Below are 20,775 nucleotides of genomic sequence, written 5' to 3' on the forward strand. Positions count from 1 at the left end.
TCTGCTAGTTCCTTCAATACTCTTGGGTGTAGTTGATCTGGCCCTGGGAACTTGAACTCATCTAGAGCAGCCAGGTATTCCTGGACGACTTGTTTCCCAATTTGGGGTTGGATGTCCTCTAATCCCTCATCCACTCCATCTTGCTGAGGTTGAAGATGACCTTTTTGTGAGAAGACCGAGGCAAAGAAGGCATTAAGTAGTTCTGCCTTTTCCCTATCCCCTGTCAGCATTGCTCCATCTTCTCCTCGAAGAGACCCTATCACCTCCTTGTTTTTCCTTTTTCTACTGACATAAGAAAAGAAGCCTCGTGGTCATGGCGACGGGAAGCCTCGTTGAGAGCGAGCTCCTGACGAGGACCTGTGTAGTGGTGGTTTGGTTGAGCCTAAGGGCTCCCCCCTTTGCCGGATCGAGTTGCAAAGGTGTCGCGAATCCCAAGGTGGGCTTGAAAACCCCAAAGACCTCTCCCCCCCCCCAAGGAGGAGAGATCGAGAGGGTCCGAGCAACACAGGGGAAAGCGAGCCACCCCATTAGGATTGAGCCGAAAGGCACGTCTAACCGCCGCCAACCCATTCAGATTGAAAGAAGAAAGAAGAAAGAAACCCAACGAGGGAAAGAAATAAGAAAGACCCCAACTTCAGGTAACGGGAATTCCCCTTCCCATTTATTGCAAGAAGAGAAGAAGCCAAGCTAGATATAGCTTGGGGGACCACAGAGAGATAACGAGAAAAAGAAAAGGAAGCCGCAGAAAACAAAGAGGAGATGCCCTCATTATTTGGATTTGCGGTAGATTATAAATATAAAAAATATATAAATAAATTTGTAATTAAGGGGAAAAAAACTACCAGAATCTGGCGATTAAATTACATAGATTATAAATTGGCAATTTAATATAAATAATTTAATTATACGCTAAAGGGCCGCTATCACTTAACTTAAGAAGATTGAGTAGACTCCCCCCCTCCCCCCCCTCCGATTGGAAGTAAAAGCAAAAGGGGTAATCTCTCTGACCTTGACGCCATAGTTGTTTTGACTATCTCCGGCCTTCTTTATAAACAAGTAGACCGTGCTGGCGAGAAAGGAAGTGACGACAACGGCAACAGAAGGCAAATACAGGAAGTGACGGACTGGATAGGGTGGAAGAGGTAAAAAAAAAAGGGCGGAAGGGCGGAAGTGACGTGGAGGAAGGACGCCATTTTGGAAAACCATAGAGAAAGATCGATACAGAGCGGCCAGAGCGAATTTCAGTGAATTAAATTAATTTAAATTAATAAACTGAAACAAAATATTAATTGAAGAGACTGAATACCAGGAGGAGAAGTAGAGGACAGGAGGGAACAGATCGAGGACGAGAACTAGATGATCGGAGAGCAGAAACCAGGAAGAGAAGCAGACGAATCATAGACGAGGACGAGAAGTAGACGATTCAAGGAAGAGAAGCAGACGAATTTAAATAGATAAAGCGGGGACGAGAAGCAGACGAATTGAAAGGACCCAAAAATAAGGAGAGAGGTGGAAAAGATCTAATTTGAATACCTATATCTAATCTATAACACTATAATTAATTCATTCTAATAATTAATTTATAATCAATTTATAAATAATTAAATATTAAATACAAAATATTTAGCCATTAAGTTAGATCAATTAAATGAAATTAGATTAATGAATTTGATATTAGAGCAGTGATTTGGATATCAATTGACAATTTATCAATTTGAAATTGGTAGAAGGCATAAAGTGAATATCCACCTTATTTGAAGGATACAGGAATTGATAGGTAGTTGTTAGAATAAGAAATAGTTGTGGGAGTGCTTTCAAATGACAACCCAAGGTAAATCAGAACCCCGGAGAGGCTCCTTAGACATAAACCCGAAGATGGATAATTTGTTGAAAGAAATAAAAAAACTATCGGAAAAGCAAGATGCATTAAAGGTGGAATTAAAGAATGATGTCGCAGCAAAACAAGAGGAATATATTAAGAAACAAGAAGGAATCATTACAAAGATGACGGAAGAATTTAAGGCAATGAAAACTGAGATAAAGGAGGAATTTGGTCAAATGCAAAAGGATATATCGCAGCTACATGGGGAAGTGAAAGAACTGAAAGTGTCGAATGAGAAAATGGAGGGAACCCAAACAGAATTGGCACAGAAGATAAAAGGATTTGACAAACAGAGGGAGAAAATGGAATTAGAACAAGAAAGATTGCTACAAATACAAATGGATTTCCAATTAAGTTTCAGAAATAAACCGGAAGAAGATAAAGAAGATATCAGACAAATTGTAATCAAAATGCTGGCAAGTTGCATGGAATGTGAGGAGGACGAATTTGAACCAGAGGTGGACCAAATCTATAGAATCTCATCATTTTATGCAAGAAAAAATAAAACTGCAAAAGATGTGATTGTGAAATTCACAAGGAAGAAGGTAAGGGATGATGTTCTGTACAAAAGCAACAGAAATCCAATCTTTTATAAAGAAAAGAAAATTGTGGTGCTGAAGGAATTTCCCCAGATGATTTTGACTAGAAGAAGAAAGTACTATTTCTTAACAGAAGAATTAAAAAAAGAGAGAGATACGATTTAGGTGGGAAAGAAAAGAAGGAATAATGGTGACTTATAATGAAGAAAGACACTGGCTGACATCTGAACATAAGGCAAAAGTATTCTATGATAAACTGATGAAAGAAACGGAAGGAGAAGAAGAAATGGGAGAAGCAGAGGAAGGAGAAGTAGCAGAGGTAGAAGGAGAAGAAGAAAGAAGATTGTCCACTCCAAGAAAGGGAATAAAAAATAAAATAGCAAGATATAAATCACCAAAAGAGTATAGTTATCTCCTGAAAGACCCATAATCAATGAAACCGACTCCACAAAAAGAAGAAAAAGAAGAGCAGAGTATGGAACAAACGGCAACTGGTCTGGCGAAAATGGCACTTGGCGACATGGGACTGGGTCTGGACGGGAATGAATAAACATGATGGAGCGTCAAATAAAATGTTTTTCAAACAATATCAATGGTCTGAATTCTCCTCAAAAACCTAAGAGAGTATGGAATAGTTTAAAGAAATTGAACTATGATGTAATAGCTTTACAGGAAACGCATATTTGTGATAAACATGTTGCACACCTCTCCAACAAAAAATTAGGAAAAGAATACTACTCGTCATATGAGAAAAAGAAAAGAGGAGTGGTTATTTATGTAAAAGAAAAGATAGAGTCAGAATTGGTATTTAGAGATTCGGAGGGAAGATGCATAGCAGTAAAGATAATAATTGGAGATTCAAACATTTTGATTTGTAATATCTACGCTCCAAATGGCTCAAAGATAAAATTTATTGATTTTTTAAATTCCAAACTGAAAGAAGTAGTGTTTGATGAAATGATCTTGGTTGGAGATTTCAATGGGGTGATTGATTATCAGATGGACAAAAGTGTGAAGAAAAGAAAAGCAAAGGAAGGTACATTACCACAAAAATTTATGGAGTTCCAAAAAGAATTTGATTTAGAAGATGTATGGAGGAATAGAAATATAAATAAAAAAGATTATATGTTCTTCTCAAATAGACATCAATCCTGGTCTAGGATTGATATGGCTTGGACAACCAAGAAGCTTTCTGCCAAAGTGACGGATATCAACATTTTACCACGAGATCTGTTGGATCATTGTCCTCTAGAAATTTTCATTAATCATAGAAATTACTGTAGAAAATGGAGACTGAATGAGAATTTAATAAAAACGGAGGTGGACAAAGAATATTACAACAAGGTAATCCAGGATTATTTACAAATAAATAAATTGGAAGGTATGGAACCACAGGTGGTTTGGGATGCCCTTAAAGCAGTTCTGAGAGGACATTTCATACAACAAGGATCAAGGAAAAATAGAGAAAGGAACAAAAGAATTAATGAGTTAGTGAATGAAATAGCAGCCAAGGAATTGGACTTAAAAAAGAAACCTGAAAAGAAAAAAATAGACAATTAGTGGTATTAAATAAAAACAGAGGTGGACAAAGAATATTACAACAAGGTAATCCAGGATTATTTACAAATAAATAAATTGGAACGTATGGAACCACAGGTGGTTTGGGATGCCCTTAAAGCAGTTCTGAGAGGACATTTCATATAATAAGGATCAAGGAAAAATAGAGAAAGGAACAAAAGAATTAATGAGTTAGTGAATGAAATAGCAGCCAAGGAATTGGACTTAAAAAAGAAACCTGAAAAGAAAAAATAGAGAGACAATTAGTGGTATTAAAACAAGAGAAAACCCATGTAGAGTTAGAGCTCCAGGCAAGACAAATGAAATTTTTAAAACAACAGACTTTTGAAAATGCAAATAAACCAGGGAAATGGTTAGCAAATCAAATACAGAAAAAAAGACAGACAAATCATATATCCAAAATAACTACTAAAGATAAGGACTTAAGGACGGATAAAGAAATAATAGAGGAATTCAGAAAATTTTATAGTCAATTGTATACTAAGGACAAAATAACGAAAGAAGACATTATGAATTATATTGGTCAAATGAAGTTAAATAAAATAACAGATGAGGATAGAGAACTGTTGAATAGGGAGATATCTGAAGAGGAGATAGAAAAAGCAATCAATAAAATGGATGCGGATAAAGCCCCAGGACCGGATGGGTTTACAGCCGGCTTTTACAAATCTTTCAAACAGTATTTAATACCATTACTCAAAGTTATTGTAAACGAAGCTATGAAACATCAGAAAATACCAGCTTCATGGAATGAAGCTGAAATTACAGTAATACATAAGGAAGGATCCTTAGAAACTGACATTAAAAACTACAGACCGATCTCCCTCTTAAATACGGATTATAAGATATTTGCGAATATTATGGCCACAAGGTTAAAAACATTTTTAAATGGATGGATCGGAGAAGAGCAAACAGGTTTTTTACCAAATAGACATATGAAAGAAAATATTCGCAATGTCCTAGATCTCTTGGAATACTATGAGATCAATCATCAAAAAGAATTTGCCATTCTATCAATAGATGCAGAGAAAGTGTTTGATAATTTAAACTGGGATTTCTTCAAGATATTAATACAAGAATTGGACATCGGGGAAAAATTTAACAATGCAGTTAATGCAATTTATAATCATCAAAAAGCTAAAGTGAAAATAAATGGACAAATGACACAAGTATTTGAGATATCAAAGGGTACTAGACAAGGATGCCCATTGTCCCCATTGATCTTTATAATGGCAGTTGAGATCCTAATGAAGAAAATTAGAGAAGATGAAAATGTTAAAGGAGCGAAAATTGGTAAATTTGAATATAAAATACGGGCATTTGCAGATGATTTGTTAGGAACGATTGAGGACCCAGGTAAAAACTTACAAAATTGGCTAATAAAAATAGAGGAATTTGGGAAAGTGGCAGGATTTAAAATGAATATGAAGAAAACGAAACTTCTATTTAAAAATGTAGAAAAGGAGAAACAAGGAAAGATCCAAGAACAATTTGGGGTAGAGAGTGTTAAAAAATTTAAATATTTAGGAGTCTGGATTTCAGCGAGAAATGGTCAACTTTTGAAGAATAACTATGAAACAGTTTGGAAGAAAATTCAAAAAGACTTACAAAAATGGAGCTACCTAAACTTATCACTCCTGGGTCGAATATCCCTAATAAAGATGAATGTTTTACCGAAACTCATATTTTTGTTTCAAAACATACCGGTAATAAGAAATCAGACCCTATTTAAAAAATGGAAGAAAGATTTATTAAAATTCATTTGGGAAGGGAAAAGACCAAGGATAAACTATACAAATCTAATTGACAAAAAAACAAGAGGAGGTCTGGGCTTTCCGGATCTGAAATCTTATCATGAGGCATGTGCTTTGTTATGGATAAGAGACTGGATGACTTTAAATAAGGAGAAATGCCCAAATTTAGAAGGCCATGATTTGAGAGTAGGTTGGCATGCGTATATCTGGTATAATAGAGAAACTAAGGAAAAAAACTTTCGAAATCATTTTGTACGAGCCTTCCTACTAAGGACATGGTTGAGATATAAAACTTTCTTTTACAAAACTACACCATTATGGATCTTGGCGATGGAGGCCCATCAAAGGAGACTTTTAGGATGGAGAGTATGGCCAAGATATAAGGATATTTTGCTCAAAGGAAAAATGGAAATTAAATCTTTTGAACAACTTAAAAGTACTTTTGGAAATATAACATGGCTACACTATATACAAATTAAAGAATACTTTAAACAAGATAAGAAAATTGGTTTTGACTGGGAGGAAAACACATGGGATAAAGTTTTAAAAACGGAGAAGAAAATAGTAACAATACTTTATAACAAATTGTTACAATGGCTAACGGAAACAGAACAGGTGAAAACATGTATGATTAAGTGGGCAGAAAATTTAAGAAGGCCCATTCAATTCAGGGAATGGGAACAAATACGGAATAAAAAGTTGAGGTATACATATGCCATGGACTTAAAGGAAAATTGGTATAAAATGTTCTATAGATGGTATCTGACCCCTAATAAATTAAGTCATATGTACAAAAATGTCTCAGACAAATTTTGGAAGTGCAGTGAACAAATCGGTACATTCTACCATATGCAAAGAAACATCTAAGTATTGGTCATTAATACACGAGGAGATACAAAAAATATTGAAAAGGAAGTTTAAAAAGAAGCCGGAGTATTATTTATTAGGTTTTACAGACTCAGACTTAAAATTGGAAGAGAACGAAGATATACTATTGACATATTTTATTACTGCAGCGAGGATTATTTTTGCCAAACATTGGAAAAATGAACAGATTCCTATCATTGACGAATGGATGGATAAGGTTAAAGAAATAAGGGATATGGATGAATTAACTTTTTTGATGAGAAAAAAATACCGGAAAATCGTTAAAGAGAACAGATTGGACCCTTTTTTATGACTATGAAAAGAAAAGCATTAAAGAATAAGAATATACAAGCTAGTTCGAGAAGTATCGAGAGAAGATCCTGAGGTTGGAGTGGAAGTCATTTTAGAATGGTGTGTGTTTTTGCTTTTTTGGACTTTTTTTTCTTTTTCTTTTTTTTTTCATTCATTTTTTTTCCTTCATTTTTGCTCTCTTTTTTCGATTTTTTTTTTGGTCTTTTTTTCTGGCCTCTCTTTGGGGGGCAAGTGGGTTTCCTACTTTTCTATTTTCTTTATCATTGTTCTCCCTCTTTCCTTGTGTTGTTGTGTAAAATGTTTAATAAAAATTATTTTAAAAAGAAAAGAAAAGAAAAGAAGCCCTTTTTATTGTTTTTAATGTCCCTGGCAAGCCTGAGCTTGTTTTGTGTTTTAGCCTTGCGGACCTTTTCCCTACAGGTGTTGGCTATTTGAATTCTTCTTTGGTGATTTCTCCCTTTTTCTACTTCTTGTCCATGTCTCTTTTGTGTCTTAGCACAGTTAGAAATTCTTTGGACATCCATTCTGGCTTCTTTGCACTTGTCCTATTTTTTCTCTTTGTTGGCACAGTTTGCAATTGTGCCTTGAGTATTTCACTCTTGAGAAATTCGCATCCATCCGTAACTCTCTTATCTTTTAGTATCTGTGTCCACGGAATGCTGCTCAGCGTTTCCTTCATTTTTTGGAAATCGGCTCTCCTAAAGTCCAAAATGCGGGTTTGACTTGTCTTAGTTTTGGCCTTCCTTTGTACCTCAAAATTGCAGGAGCACATGGTCACTTGCCCCTAAGGATCCGACCACTTCAACCGCATCGATTAGGTACTCTACTTTGGCAGGTAAAACGAAATGCAAAGATATAGAATGGGGGATGCCTGGCTCAAGAGCAGTACGTGTGAAAAAGATCTTGGAATCCTCATGGACAACAAGTTAAACATGAGCCAACAATGTGATGTGGCGGCAAAAAAAAGCCAATGGGATTTTGGCCTGCATTAATAGGAGCATAGTGTCTAGATCTAGGGAAGTCATGCTACCCCTCTATTCTGCTCTGGTTAGACCACACCTGGAATATTGTGTCCAATTCTGGGCACCATAGTTTAAGAGAGATATTGACAAGCTGGAATGTGTCCAGAGGAGGGCGACTAAAATGATCAAGGGTCTGGAGAACAAGCCCTATGAGGAGCAGCTTAAGGAGCCTGGCATGTTTAGCCTAAAGAAGAGAAGGCTGAGAGGAGATATGATAGCCATGTATAAATATGTGAGAGAAAGCCACAGGGGGGGGGGGGAGAGAGCAAACTTGTTTTCTGCTTCCTTGGAGACTAGGACGCGGAACAATGGCTTCAAACTACAAGAGAGGAGACTCCATCTGAACATGAGGAAGAACTTCCTGACTATGAGAGCCGTTCAGCAGTGGAACACTCTGCCCCGGAGTGTGGTGGAGGCTCCTTCTTTGGAAGCTTTTAAACAGGGGCTGGATGGCTATCTGTCAGGGGCGATTTGAAAGCAATATTCCTGCTTCTTGGCAGGGGGTTGGACTGGATGGCCCATGAGGTCTCTTCCAACTCTTTGATTCTATGATTCTATGACTAGAGAGTGCTGCTTTATGACCAGAAATATGATATATTTATCTATTTAGATACATGCCATAGTTCTTTGATTGTAAGGTTCCACCAAATGTAAGCTGCACCCTAATTTCAGCACTACTGAAATTGGGAGCCTGAAACCAAATGTATGTGCACCAAAGGCTTTCAGGATTTCCAGAACATAAAGGCCCAATCTGTATATGTTCTCTTTCAGCAGCAGGAATGACGATAAAGGCCTCTTCCCAGCAGTCTGCCGTCAGCCCACTTTCGCTGAACACGGACAGCAGGAGGACCCAGACCCAGCAGGTCTCTCAGTCACTGTCACCGCTGTCACCCATCAGCCAGGTAGGGAAGGAGGGAGGGAGGGGTCTCTTTTTATTCCCATGTTGCTGTCTGTGAATCCCAATTCTCCTCTCTACCACTCAGCAGTCCTTGGTGATCTATTATTATTATTATTATTTCCATGTTGCTCTCCAGAATCCCAGTTCCCTTCACTACCACCCAGCAGCCCTTGGTGGCCTGGTATAATAATAATAATAATAATAATAATAATAATAATAATAATAATTATTATTTCCAAAATAGAAGCCTGTGTTGCTTTGCCTAGCTCCCAACTCACCTCTCGAAAACCCAGCAGGCCTTGGTGGCCTGGTATTATTAGTATTAGTATTGCCGTGTTGCTTTCCATGAATACCAATTCTCCTCTCTCCAATACAGTAGCTTTTGGTGGGCTAGTGTAATAATAATAATGTTACCCTAAATTGGAGCCTGTGTTGCTTTGCGTGGCTCCCAACCTAGCAGCCCTTGGTGGGCTGGAATTATTATTATTATTATATTATTATTATTGACTACAAAAAAGCCTTTGTAGTGGATTGACTACAAAAAGGACTTTGACTCACTCCCACACAGCTGGATTATCAAGTGCCTAGATACCATCAGCAAAAACGTTAGCATTTTTATTGAAAATATGGAAAATTGAACTATTTGTTGGAAATGAAAACTATGGACTTTGTCAACATCAGGAGAGGAATCTTCCAGGGACACTCATTGTCCCCACTGCTCTTCATCATTGCCATGATCCCTCTGTCAACAACCTTACAAAAAACAAACCTGGTCTATCAAACATCTAAGAAATCTCACAAAAATTCACATCTACTGTACATGGATGACCTGAAGCTGTATGAGAAACTGAAATCCAGTCTCTGACTAATTGTCCAAATCTTTAGCACCAATATCAACATGGAATTTGGTTTGGAGAAATGTTTGACAGTAGAAATGAAGAAGGGAAAATCATTGAATGTTAGGGCATAAATATGCCCAATGGCCAAGCAATCAAGTGTCACCAGCCAGAGGCCTATAAATACCTGACAACATCAAACAAATACATTCAAAGGGTCAGAAAATTTTTCAAAAGCAAGCTCAATGGAGGCAATACCATCAAGGCCATAAACACCTGTGCCATACACTGCTGGTATCATAAACTGGACGCAGGCAGAACTGGACAATTTGGACAGAAAAACAAGAAAACTCATGACCATTCATAATTCACTACATCCTCGCAGTGATATTGACCGGCTCTATGTGCCTAGAAAGTCTGGTAGCAGAGGATTTTTACAAGTATGTTATTGTTCATTCGTTCAGTCGTCTCCGACTCTTCATGACCTCATGGACCAGCCCACGCCAGAGCTCCCTGTCGGCCGTCACCACCCCCAGCTCCTTCAAGGTCAGTCCAGTCACTTCAAGGATGCCATCCATCCATCTTGCCCTTGGTTGGCCCCTCTTCCTTTTACTTTCCACTTTCCCCAGCATAATTGTCTTCTCTAGGCTTTGCTGTCTCCTCATGATGTGGCCAAAGTACTTCAACTTTGTCTCTAGTATCCTTCCCTCCAATGAGCAGTCGGACTTTATTTCCTGGAAGATGGACTGGTTGGATCTTCTCGCAGTCCAAGGCACTCTCAGAACTTTCCTCCAACACCACAGTTCAAAAGCATCTCTATCTTCCTTCGCTCAGCCTTCCCTAAGGTCCAGCTCTCACATCTGTAGGTTACTACAGGGAATACCATGGCTTTGACTTTGTTGCCAGTGTGATGTCTCTACTCTTTACTATTTTATCGGGATTGGACATTGCTCTCCTCCCAAGAAGTAAGCATCTTCTGATTTCCTGGCGACAGTCTGCATCTGCAGTAATCTTTGCACCTAGAAATACAAAGTCTGTCATGGCCTCCACATTTTCTCCCTCTATTTTCCAGTTGTCAATCATTCTTGTTGCCATAATCTTGGTTTTGTTTTTTTGTTTTTTTGACGTTTAGCTGCAACCCAGCTTTTGCGCTTTCTTTTATCACCTAGATTAGAAGGCTCCTCAGCTTCTCCTCGCTTTCGGCCATCAGAGTGGTGTCATCTGCATATCTGAGGTTGTTAATGTTTCTTCCAGCAATTTTCACCTCAGCCTTCCATTCATCAAGCCCCGCACATCGCATGATGTATTCTGCATACAAGTTAAAAAGGTTGGGTGAGAGTATGCAGCCTTGCCATACGCCTTTCCCAATCTTGAACCAGTCTGTTGTTCCGTGGTCAGTTCTGACTGTTGCTACTTGGTCCTTGTACAGATTCCTCAGGAGAGAGACAAAGTGGCTGGGTGCCCATCCCACCAAGAACTTGCCACAATTTATTATGATCCACACACTCAAAGGCTTTAGAATAGTCAATGAAGCAGAAATAGATGTTTTTCTGGAACTCCCTGCCTTTCTCCATTATCCAGCGGATATTGGCAATCTGGTCTCAGGTTCCTCTGCCTTTTCTAAACCCAGCTTGAACATCTGGCAACTCTCGCTCCATGTATTGCTGGAGTCTTCATTGCAGGATCTTTAGCATTACCTTACTGGCATGAGAAATAAGGGCCAATGTACGGACGTTTGAGCAGTCTTTCGCATTTCCCTTTTTTGGTATGGGGTTATAAGTTGATTTTTTCCAGTCTGATGGCCTTTCTTGTGCTTTCCATATTTACTGGCATATGGCATGCATCACTTTGACAGCATCATCTTTTAAGATTTTAAACAGTTCAGTTGGGATCCCGTCGTCTCCTGCTGCCTTGTTGTTAGCAATGCTTCTTAAGGCCCATTCAACCTCATTCCTCAGGATGTCTGGTTCTAATTCATTCACCACACCGTCAAAACTATCCTCGATGTTATTATCCTTCCTATATAAATCTTCTGTATAGTCTCGCCACCTTCTCTTGATCTCTTCAGCTTCTGTTAGGTCCCTGCCATCTTTGTTTCTTATCATACCTATTTTTGCCTGACATTTACCTCCAATAATTCTAATTTTCTGGAAGAGGTCTCTTATCCTTCCTATTCTGTTGTCTTCTTCCACTTCCATGCATTTTTTATTTAAAAATAGTTCCCTATCTCTTCTGGCTAACCTCTGGAATTGCGCATTTAACTGGGCATATCTCCCCTTATCATTGTTTCCTTTTGCTTTCCTCCTTTTTTGGGGTACTTCCAGTGTCTCAGCAGACAACCATTTTGCCTTCTTGGTTTTCTTTTTCTTTGGGACGTACTTTGTTGCCGCCTCCTGAACAATGCCGTGGACTTCTGTCCATAGTTCTTCTGGGACTTTGTTTACTAAATCTAGTCCTTCAAATCTGTTCTTCACTTCCACTGTATATTCACTAGGAATATTAGTGAGATCATATCTAACTGGTCTGTGTATTTTCCCTGATCTCTTTAGTTTTATTCTAAATTATGCAATAAGAAGTTCATGATCTGAGCTAGTCAGCCCCAGGTCTTGTTTTCACCGACTGGATGGATGTCCGCCACCTTTGGCTGCAAAGGATGTAGTCAATCTGATTTCGGTGCTGACCATCTGGTGAAGTCCATGTGTAAAGCCGTCTTTTAGGTTGTTGGAAGAGTTTGTTATACACAGCAAGTTTTCCTGGCAAAATTCTATCAGCCTGCGTCCCGCTTCATTTTGTTTTCCCAGACCATGCTTGCCTGTGATCCCAGTTGTCTTCCCACCTTGGCATTCCAGTCTCCTGTAATGAAAATAATGTCTCTTTTTGGTGTATTATCCAGTAGGTCCTGCAGATCCTCATAGAACTGATCTACTTCTGCTTCTTCAGCAGCTGTGGTTGGGGCGTATATTTGGATCACTGTAATGTTGAAAGGCTTTTCTTGCACTCGAATTGAGATCATTCGGTCATTTTTTGGGTTGTATCCAAGCACTGCTTTAGTGAATTTCTTATTAATTATGAAGGCTACTCCATTTCTTCGATGTTCCTCTTGTCCGCAGTAGTAGATCTGGTGGCCCTCTGATGTGAAGTGGCCCATTCCAGTCCATTTCAGTTCACTGACCCCCAGAATGTCTATCTTTAGTTTTGACATCTCACCAATAACGACATCCAATTTGCCCTGGCTCATAGATCTTACATTCCAGGTTCCTATGGTGTGTTGACCTTTAGAGCATCGGATTCGTCGTTCACCTCCAGTACCGTCGGCCACTAGCCTTCCTTTTGGCTTTGAGCTAGTTGCGTCATCACATCTGGGGCTAGTTGAACTTATCCTCTGGTCCTCCCCAGTAGCATTTTGGCCATCTTCCGACCTGGGAGTCCCATCTTCCAATGGCATACCGACATATCTCTGGTTGTAATGGTCCATTTAGTTTTCTTGGCAAGGATACTGGGGTGGTTTGCCATTGTCTTCCCCAGGGATCACACTTGGTCTGACCTCTCTGCCACGACTGTCCCGTCTTGGGTGGCCCTTCACGGTTTCCCTCATGACATCATTGAGGTGCTCCAGCGCCACGACAAGGCGGTAATCCTTTGCTGGAGTTTTACAAGTATACAAGAATGAAAATAATTCACTATGTGACGACTGGGTTTGGGTAAAAATGGAGGAATAGGACAAAAGAAATTACACAGTGTCATTTCATACCAGGAGATTGATGATGTGATAATGAAGTTAAAAACAGCAAAATCACCCGAAGCTGATGGATATACTGCAGTTTTACAAACAAATGAAGGAAGTGCTAATCCCAGAATTGGCAATAGTTTTTAATAATATAAATAGAGGGGGTGAAGTACCTGAGTTTTGAAGGGAAGTAGAAATAATAACTATTATCAAACCAGGGAAGAATCCTAGATAAGTAAATTCCTACAGACCAATCAGCTTAATGAACCAGGATTATAAAATATTTGCGAAGATACTAGCAAATAGGCTAAAGGATTCATTACCAAAAGTGATAGGGGAAGATCAGTATGGATTTATAAAGGGGAGATATATCAGTCACCTAATTAGGAATCTGCTTCACATCATGGCACAGAATAGTAAGAAAAAAAAGCATTTATTAAATTGGATGTATACAATCTTTCGACACAGTGAATCATAACTTTCTATTTAAAAGGATGGAGAATTTGGGAATGGGAAAAGAATTCATAGAGGTTACAAGAGAAATGTATTAAAAAAGATTAGCAAAAGTGAAAGTTAATGAGGGATACTCCAGAGTAATAGACATTGAAAGAGGGGTAAAACAGGGATGCCTATTATCACTGATGTTATTTACAATAGCTATAGAATATCTGGCAGACAGAATTAGAAATAATGGTAGAATAACAGGATTTCGGATGGGGAAGGAGGAAGTGAAAGTGAACCTGTTTGCGGATAATTTCTTAATAATAACAGAAAATCCACTGGATACATTGAAGGAATTAGAAGTAATATTGGAAGATTTTTATATTAAAAATTAAGGGCCCGCTTATCCCCCTACCAACCCAGAGATTCCATCTGAACATTAGGAAGAACTTCCTGACTGTGAGAGCCGTTCAGCAGTGGAACTCTCTTCCCCGGAGTGTGGTGGAGGCTCCTTCTTTGGAAGCTTTTAAGCAGAGGCTGGATGGCCATCTGTCAGGGGTGATTTGAATGCAATATTCCTGCTTCTTGGCAGGGGGTTGGACTGGATGGCCCATGAGGTCTCTTCCAACTCTTTGATTCTATGATTCTATGATTCTATGATTACTTTGGTCTGAAGACCAATATTTGCTTGAAATCCCCGACATCTGGACTTATCATCTGTCCTCTACTAGGCAGAGAGCCTTCTTGATTGTGGCCCCTTATTTATGGAATGCCTTGCCAGTTGAAACCCGAACCATCCGAGAGCTACTTGCTTTTCGGAAAGCCTGTAAAACCTTTCTTTTCCGACAAGCTTTCAATGGGTGAATAACTCGGGACTATGTCTGTTCTCCTTTTTATTGTATTTTAAAATTGGTTGTATTGTTTTAATCTACTGCTGTAAACCGCTCCGGGCCAAATTGGGAGTGGCGGTATACAAGTCAAATAAATAAATAAATAAATAAATATGTCAAAATCAAAGCTGTTGGGGTTTAATCTGGGGATAGGAATCCAAGAAGATATTTGGAACAGGAAAGATATACAGATTGTAAAAAATTAAATTAAATATTTGGGAATTTACTTAACTAATAAGCCAATGAGGATCTGGGATTATAATTGTAAGAAAACATGGGAAAAGGTACAGGCACAAATGAATAATTGGAAGGATAAAAATTTAAGTATTTCAATGAGAATTAGAGCAATTAAAATGTGCATCCTTCCTAAATTATTGCATTTGTTCCAAAAAACCTTCCACTGGAGATTCCACAACAAAAAATTTAAAAAATGGGATGGAGAAATAAGAAAGTGGATATTTGGAGGGGAAAAGTCAAGAATAAGTAATAAGGAACTATATATGTCAAATAAAGAATTAGGATGGGGAATACCAAAGTTACAAGAATACTACGAAGCATTTCAACTGAAAGCAATTTTGGAATTGATAGAGGACAAGCAAGAGAAGTGGATAAGAATAGAGAATGAAGCAAATAAAGGTCAAGGAAACTATGGAATCTTTACAAATAATGTAAAAGAAGGAATAAAAAAACAATAGGCCCAAGGAAAATAGCATTAAAAATATGGGGGAAATGGAAAGAGAAAGGGATGCCATATTTATCAAAGGAAGCTCCAATAGGTAGTTTAAGAAATGAGGAGGACAAGAGCAGCAAAAACTGAAACAGATGGGATATAGTAAAATTAAAGATTTATATAATGAAAATAAGGAATTATTGGAATGGAAACAATTGGAAACACTAGGGGGCTGGATAAATTGGTTAACCCTAAGAGGAATTAGGGAACAAATTAAAAAGAAAGTAGAAAGGGAGAAAATATAATAGACAAGATATTAGAAGAGAGATTTGGAGACAAAAAAAGGGCTAAATAAAATATATGGAAGAATGATAGAAGATAAGGAAGCTATGTATAGAATAATGGAAAATAAGTGGGAAAAGGAAGGGGGCCTAGGAAGAGAAAAAATAGAAAAGATAATCAATGGATTAAATAAAATAAAAATAGAAAAATACAAGGAATTAGAACTGAAAATAATAATGAAATGGTATAGAACACCAATTCAGCTGGCACATATGATTCAGGGATTAAATCCTAAATGTTGGCATTGCGGAAGTCTGGAGGCATGGTATTCTCATCTATGGTGGAAGTATGAAGAGATACAAAAATTCTGGAGCCAAATTCTTAAGCAGGTAGAATTACATACTAAAATAAAATTTGATATAAATAAGCAAGTTTTGTTAATAGAAATATATGGTGACAGAAGAGTTAATGACCAAGACCAAGAATTAATGATGCAGTAATAACTTGGGGCTGGAAAGAAAAAATGAAATGAACACTTGAAAAATGGTATGAATATGTGTGGGACCAAATACAACGGGATATTGCGGACATCATAAGAAGCAAAAAGGAATGTTGCCTTCCTGAAGGGAGGCATTAACCACCACCTTCACCCATTCGGCCAATCCCCCCTGGCCTCCTTTCGAAGCCAGAATGGGCAGGGGTCTAGGATGCATGTGGTTGCCCCCATTCCTCCAAGTATCTTGTCCACATCCTCGGGTTTCACCAATTGAAATGAAACCATCAAAATCGGACAAATAGGTGCTCGTGTTACATCCTCAGAGACTGCCATTAACATAGTGCCCAAGCCAGAACGGATCAAAGCAAGTTGGTCTGCGAAGAACTGAGCAAATGCTTCACAGCAAGCCGTCGAGTTGTCAGGGTTCCCATCCGAAACAGTGGGATTTAATAGACCTCTGACAACTCGAAACAGTTCTGCCGGACGGTTCTTTGCAGACGCAATATTGGCTGCAAAGAAGGATTTCTTTGCAGCCTTTATTGCTGCGGCATATGCCCTTAGAAGGGCAACAAGCCGTGTTCGGTTTGGCTCGAACGCCACACGCGTTCTAGTCTCCTCTTCCTTTGCTTCATCACTGCCAACTCCTCATTGAACCAAGGAGCTGGTTTAGCTCGGCTACTCGGGAGGGGACATTCTGGAGCAATCGTGTCTATTGCCTTAGTCACCTTCCCATTTCAAAGAGAGACCAGGGCATCAACTGGATCACCAATTGAGGTGGTGGGAAAATCCCCAAGAGCGTCAGGAATCCATCCAGATCCATAAGTCTCCTAGGGTGGACCTTCTTAATGGGTCCTCCACCCCTGCAGAGCCTGAACCTGATCAGATGGTGGTTGGTCCATGGCAACGGAGTAATGGACAACTCCTCAACACTGCCGTTATCCTCCCATCCCTGGCAGAAAACCAAGTCTAAAGTGTGTCCCACACTGTGAGTAGGGCCAGATACCATTTGGGACAGCTCCATGGTTGCCATGGATGACATGAAGTCCTGATAAGGTGACCTTGGCATGGATGTTGAAGTCCCCCAGCACAATGAGCTGTTGAGACTCCAAAGCCAGGCTCGAAACCAACCCAGCTAGCTCAGTTAGGGAGACTGTAGTGCAGCGGGGTGGACGGTACACCAACAGAATCCCTATTCTGTCCCGGTCACCTACCCTCAGGTGGACACATTCGAAAGTGGTTGACTGTGGGATGGGGCACCTGGTCAGGGAGATGGGATCCTTATAGACCACTGCAACCCCACCTCCACGTCCTCTGGATCTTGGCTGGTGCTGTACGGAGAACCCTGGTGGACACAGTTGGGTAGATTTACATTTCCAGCTTCATCCAACCAAGTCTCCGTAATGTACGCCAGGTCTGCGCGCTCCTCCAAGATTAAGTCTTGGATGAAGGTTGTTTTACCATTGACAGACCTGGCGTTCAGCAGCACCACCCTTAATCCGGAGGAAACGCCATCCTGGGTACCCTAACTGGTCGAAGCAAAGATGGCGTCGGCAGGATAGGACGTGATTTAATGGGCTCCGGTATTTTTGTTTTTCTTACTCCCTCTCCTTGACATGGGAAACAGAAACGCAATAGGACTAGCCCTGAGTCAACAACACACCATAAGTCTTCTAAACAACTGAAAATTGATGAACTCTTTGGAGAGGGAACTGTGAGTATACCTGACTTAAACACCCTGTTTGAAATTACTACTGACAACAACGCTACTCCTTTAACTCTCCATGATAAAGTTAATGAACTTTAATAATCTGTAGCCTTTGACAATAACTTGGCTTTATATCATGAAGGAGTGTCCTTAGAGTCAAATGATAAAGATGTGTCAGAAGATAATTCCCTCATTACTGAGATAAAACAACATACAGGACAAACAATTACCCAGGACTTTGTGACGAACCAGTGTCTGCTTACAGCCCACACTGTGATGTCAATCTTCGAACGACTAGAAAAAATTGTGGAACAGTTGGAACTTCTTAAACTTGCTGTTGACCATTCCACTCAGAGAAACATACTCTTAAAAGAAAGTTCAGCCAAAGATAACAGCATGTGGGCCAGAGAGGAGGAGAATATGGTGCATAAAATGCCTCTATGAGCTTCTTGATAACACGCAAGGAACTAATAAAACATAACAGCAATAGGATTTTACAAGCCAATCAAATAATGCTGCAAATTGCCCACATTGAAATAAATAAGGGCAAATGGAACACACTCAGAGCTATCAGAACTTCTTTGAGCCAGCTATTACACATACACCCACAAAGCATTGATATGCTTGCGGTAGAGTGGCTTCCCAGAGTGTCAGCTCATGACAGGATTCTCATATCATTTGAGCAGATGACAATTCCCAGCATGCTGATGAAGATGAATCTCTTTCTGTCCAGTTTCCAAATAACACCAATGAGTGTGTTCCGAGATTTAAGCATCATCCCTTTGATAATTCCTTCACACTGCAGTAATCGCTTGATAAATCCCAAACAAACTCTTTGCAAGAACACGCTGCAGACCAGCCCAGCCAAAACCCCTAGCACCCCAACAGAGAAGCAGCCTTTGGAACTAAGTAAGCCAACCTGCAACGAAGAACAAGTAATTGCTTGTAGATTGGACCACCTCAAGAACATGATGTCTACTACTACGGACCAGGCTGATCCATTAATGGACTTAGTTCCCTCTATTGAGCCACCACATGCTACGTGGGATTTGGCTGGGGGCTCTGTCGATACACTACTTGCGATGAATGAGGACGACATCACAACTAAAAGTCCAATACACCCTCTAAAGCCTAGGAGGGAAAATCAAATACCTCCAATGCAGAAATTGCTACCCAGCCCAAAAGCCTCTGCTTAGACTAAACTTCTGCATATCGGTAATGATTCGGATCTATCGATACCAGTGTGACAATTACACTTGCTATCTTGGAATATAATGGGATGGACAAATAAGTTTCATGATGCAGATTTTGCAATTTATCTGCAACAATTCAAAATTATTTGTTTGCAGGAGACATGGGCCACGGAAACGAATCTTCCTTCCCTTCATGGTTTTAGAGCACATTCAGTTCCAACAGTGAAAACAAGCTCAAAAGTGAGGGCCTTACTATATGTATTTCAGTAGATCTGCACGTGGACATTCAACCTTTGGATAGCTCTATCCCACAATATATACAGGCCTCCTCATTAAGAGCACGTATTTTGGTTATTAATCTATATAAATGTCTATTTTCCACCTAGATTATCAAAAAATGGAGTCTGGTTTAGACTATCTGAAACCCGCACCTGTTTGGAATGCCAATACCCCTCCACAAAGCTCCTCTTGTGTGGAGATTTTAATGCTAGAATTGGGATGGGTGTTAAACATGTGGAAGGCACTAACTTCAGACAAGACGACCAGGTTACATCTACTGACAGGGTCTCTCAAGACACAAGCAGAAACAAGGCCGGTCTGAGTTTCTTAGAGATGCTCTCCTTGCATCAATTGCACTGCCTTAATGGGACACAGTATGACACAACACAAGGTGCCTATACTTATGTTACCAATAGGGGAGCTAGTACTATTGATTATATGGCAGTTTCTGCCAACCTGCTACTTGATATCCAAAGATTTGCAATTAATAATAGGGTCGAGAGTGATCATTTTCCTCTGTCACTCCTATTTAATTTTGAAACATCACGTCCAACACAATCCTCTCAAAATTCACAAAATCTAAATGGAATCCATGTTGGAGAACGGAGAATCAGGTGGTCAGTCAACCTAGGCAACTCCATTCTGCATATATTCGAGAGAAACCCCTATAGATTTTGCTGACAATACATCCTAGACTCTAATACAGACATTTTAAATGCCTATCAATCCATCATTCAAAATCTCAGACCCAAAATGGTCCGTAGCAAACAACTAAACCCCAACAAGGTGGGAACTAACAGATGGTTTGATTCTGAATGCAGAAGCGCCAGGTTAGCCTTAATGGAGTGTTCCAAACATACACTTAGAAACAAAGATAGTACTGTCACTGCAAGTCTATCTCAGATGAGGGCTTCATATAAAACACTCTTAAGGCAGAAAAAAGACACACAGAGCTCAATAGAACCAATTAGCATTAGCTGTGTCAGAAAAAAATCTCAACCGGAATGCATACAGTCAGGCCAGTAGTCCGTGGGCATATTTCAACACAGCAATGGTTTGACCATTTTAGCAAGCTCTACGGAGCTACTTCTTCAGAAAACCATCCTACCAGTGCTCCCAATACCAAATGTTTGCCTTACTGGTCCCCTGTGTCATCTTCTGAGGTGAAGAAATTGATTGCAGCCCTGGCTCTGAGTAAGGCCCCAGGGGAAAATATGATGCCCCCAGAAATATTTAAACATTTTTCAGAGTGGTGGGCTCCAATATTAGCCAAAGTGTTCTCACAAATGAATAACACAGGCATAATCCCAGAGGGCTGGAAACAGAACATAGTTGTCCCCATTTACAAGAAAGGTGATAAACAAGATCCCAACAATTATCGCCCTATTAGTCTCTTAGATATTG

At 39.5% G+C, this 20,775-nt stretch overlaps 1 protein-coding gene across 5 annotated transcripts in view; it reads left to right on the forward strand.

The window, feature by feature from the left end:
• The window catches only part of LOC137095189 (CREB-regulated transcription coactivator 1-like), a 308,991-nt gene that overhangs the window by 223,243 nt on the left and 64,973 nt on the right, over positions 1–20,775 (forward strand). For all 5 annotated transcript variants that reach the window (XM_067461564.1, XM_067461562.1, XM_067461563.1 and 2 more), the window contains one exon: positions 8,726–8,856. In XM_067461564.1, the coding sequence (XP_067317665.1) occupies positions 8,726–8,856 (131 nt within the window). The remainder of the gene's footprint in view (positions 1–8,725; positions 8,857–20,775) is intronic.

This window comes from Anolis sagrei, chromosome Y, assembly GCF_037176765.1.
Source record: "Anolis sagrei isolate rAnoSag1 chromosome Y, rAnoSag1.mat, whole genome shotgun sequence".
Classification (NCBI taxonomy): Eukaryota; Metazoa; Chordata; class Lepidosauria; order Squamata; family Dactyloidae; genus Anolis; species Anolis sagrei.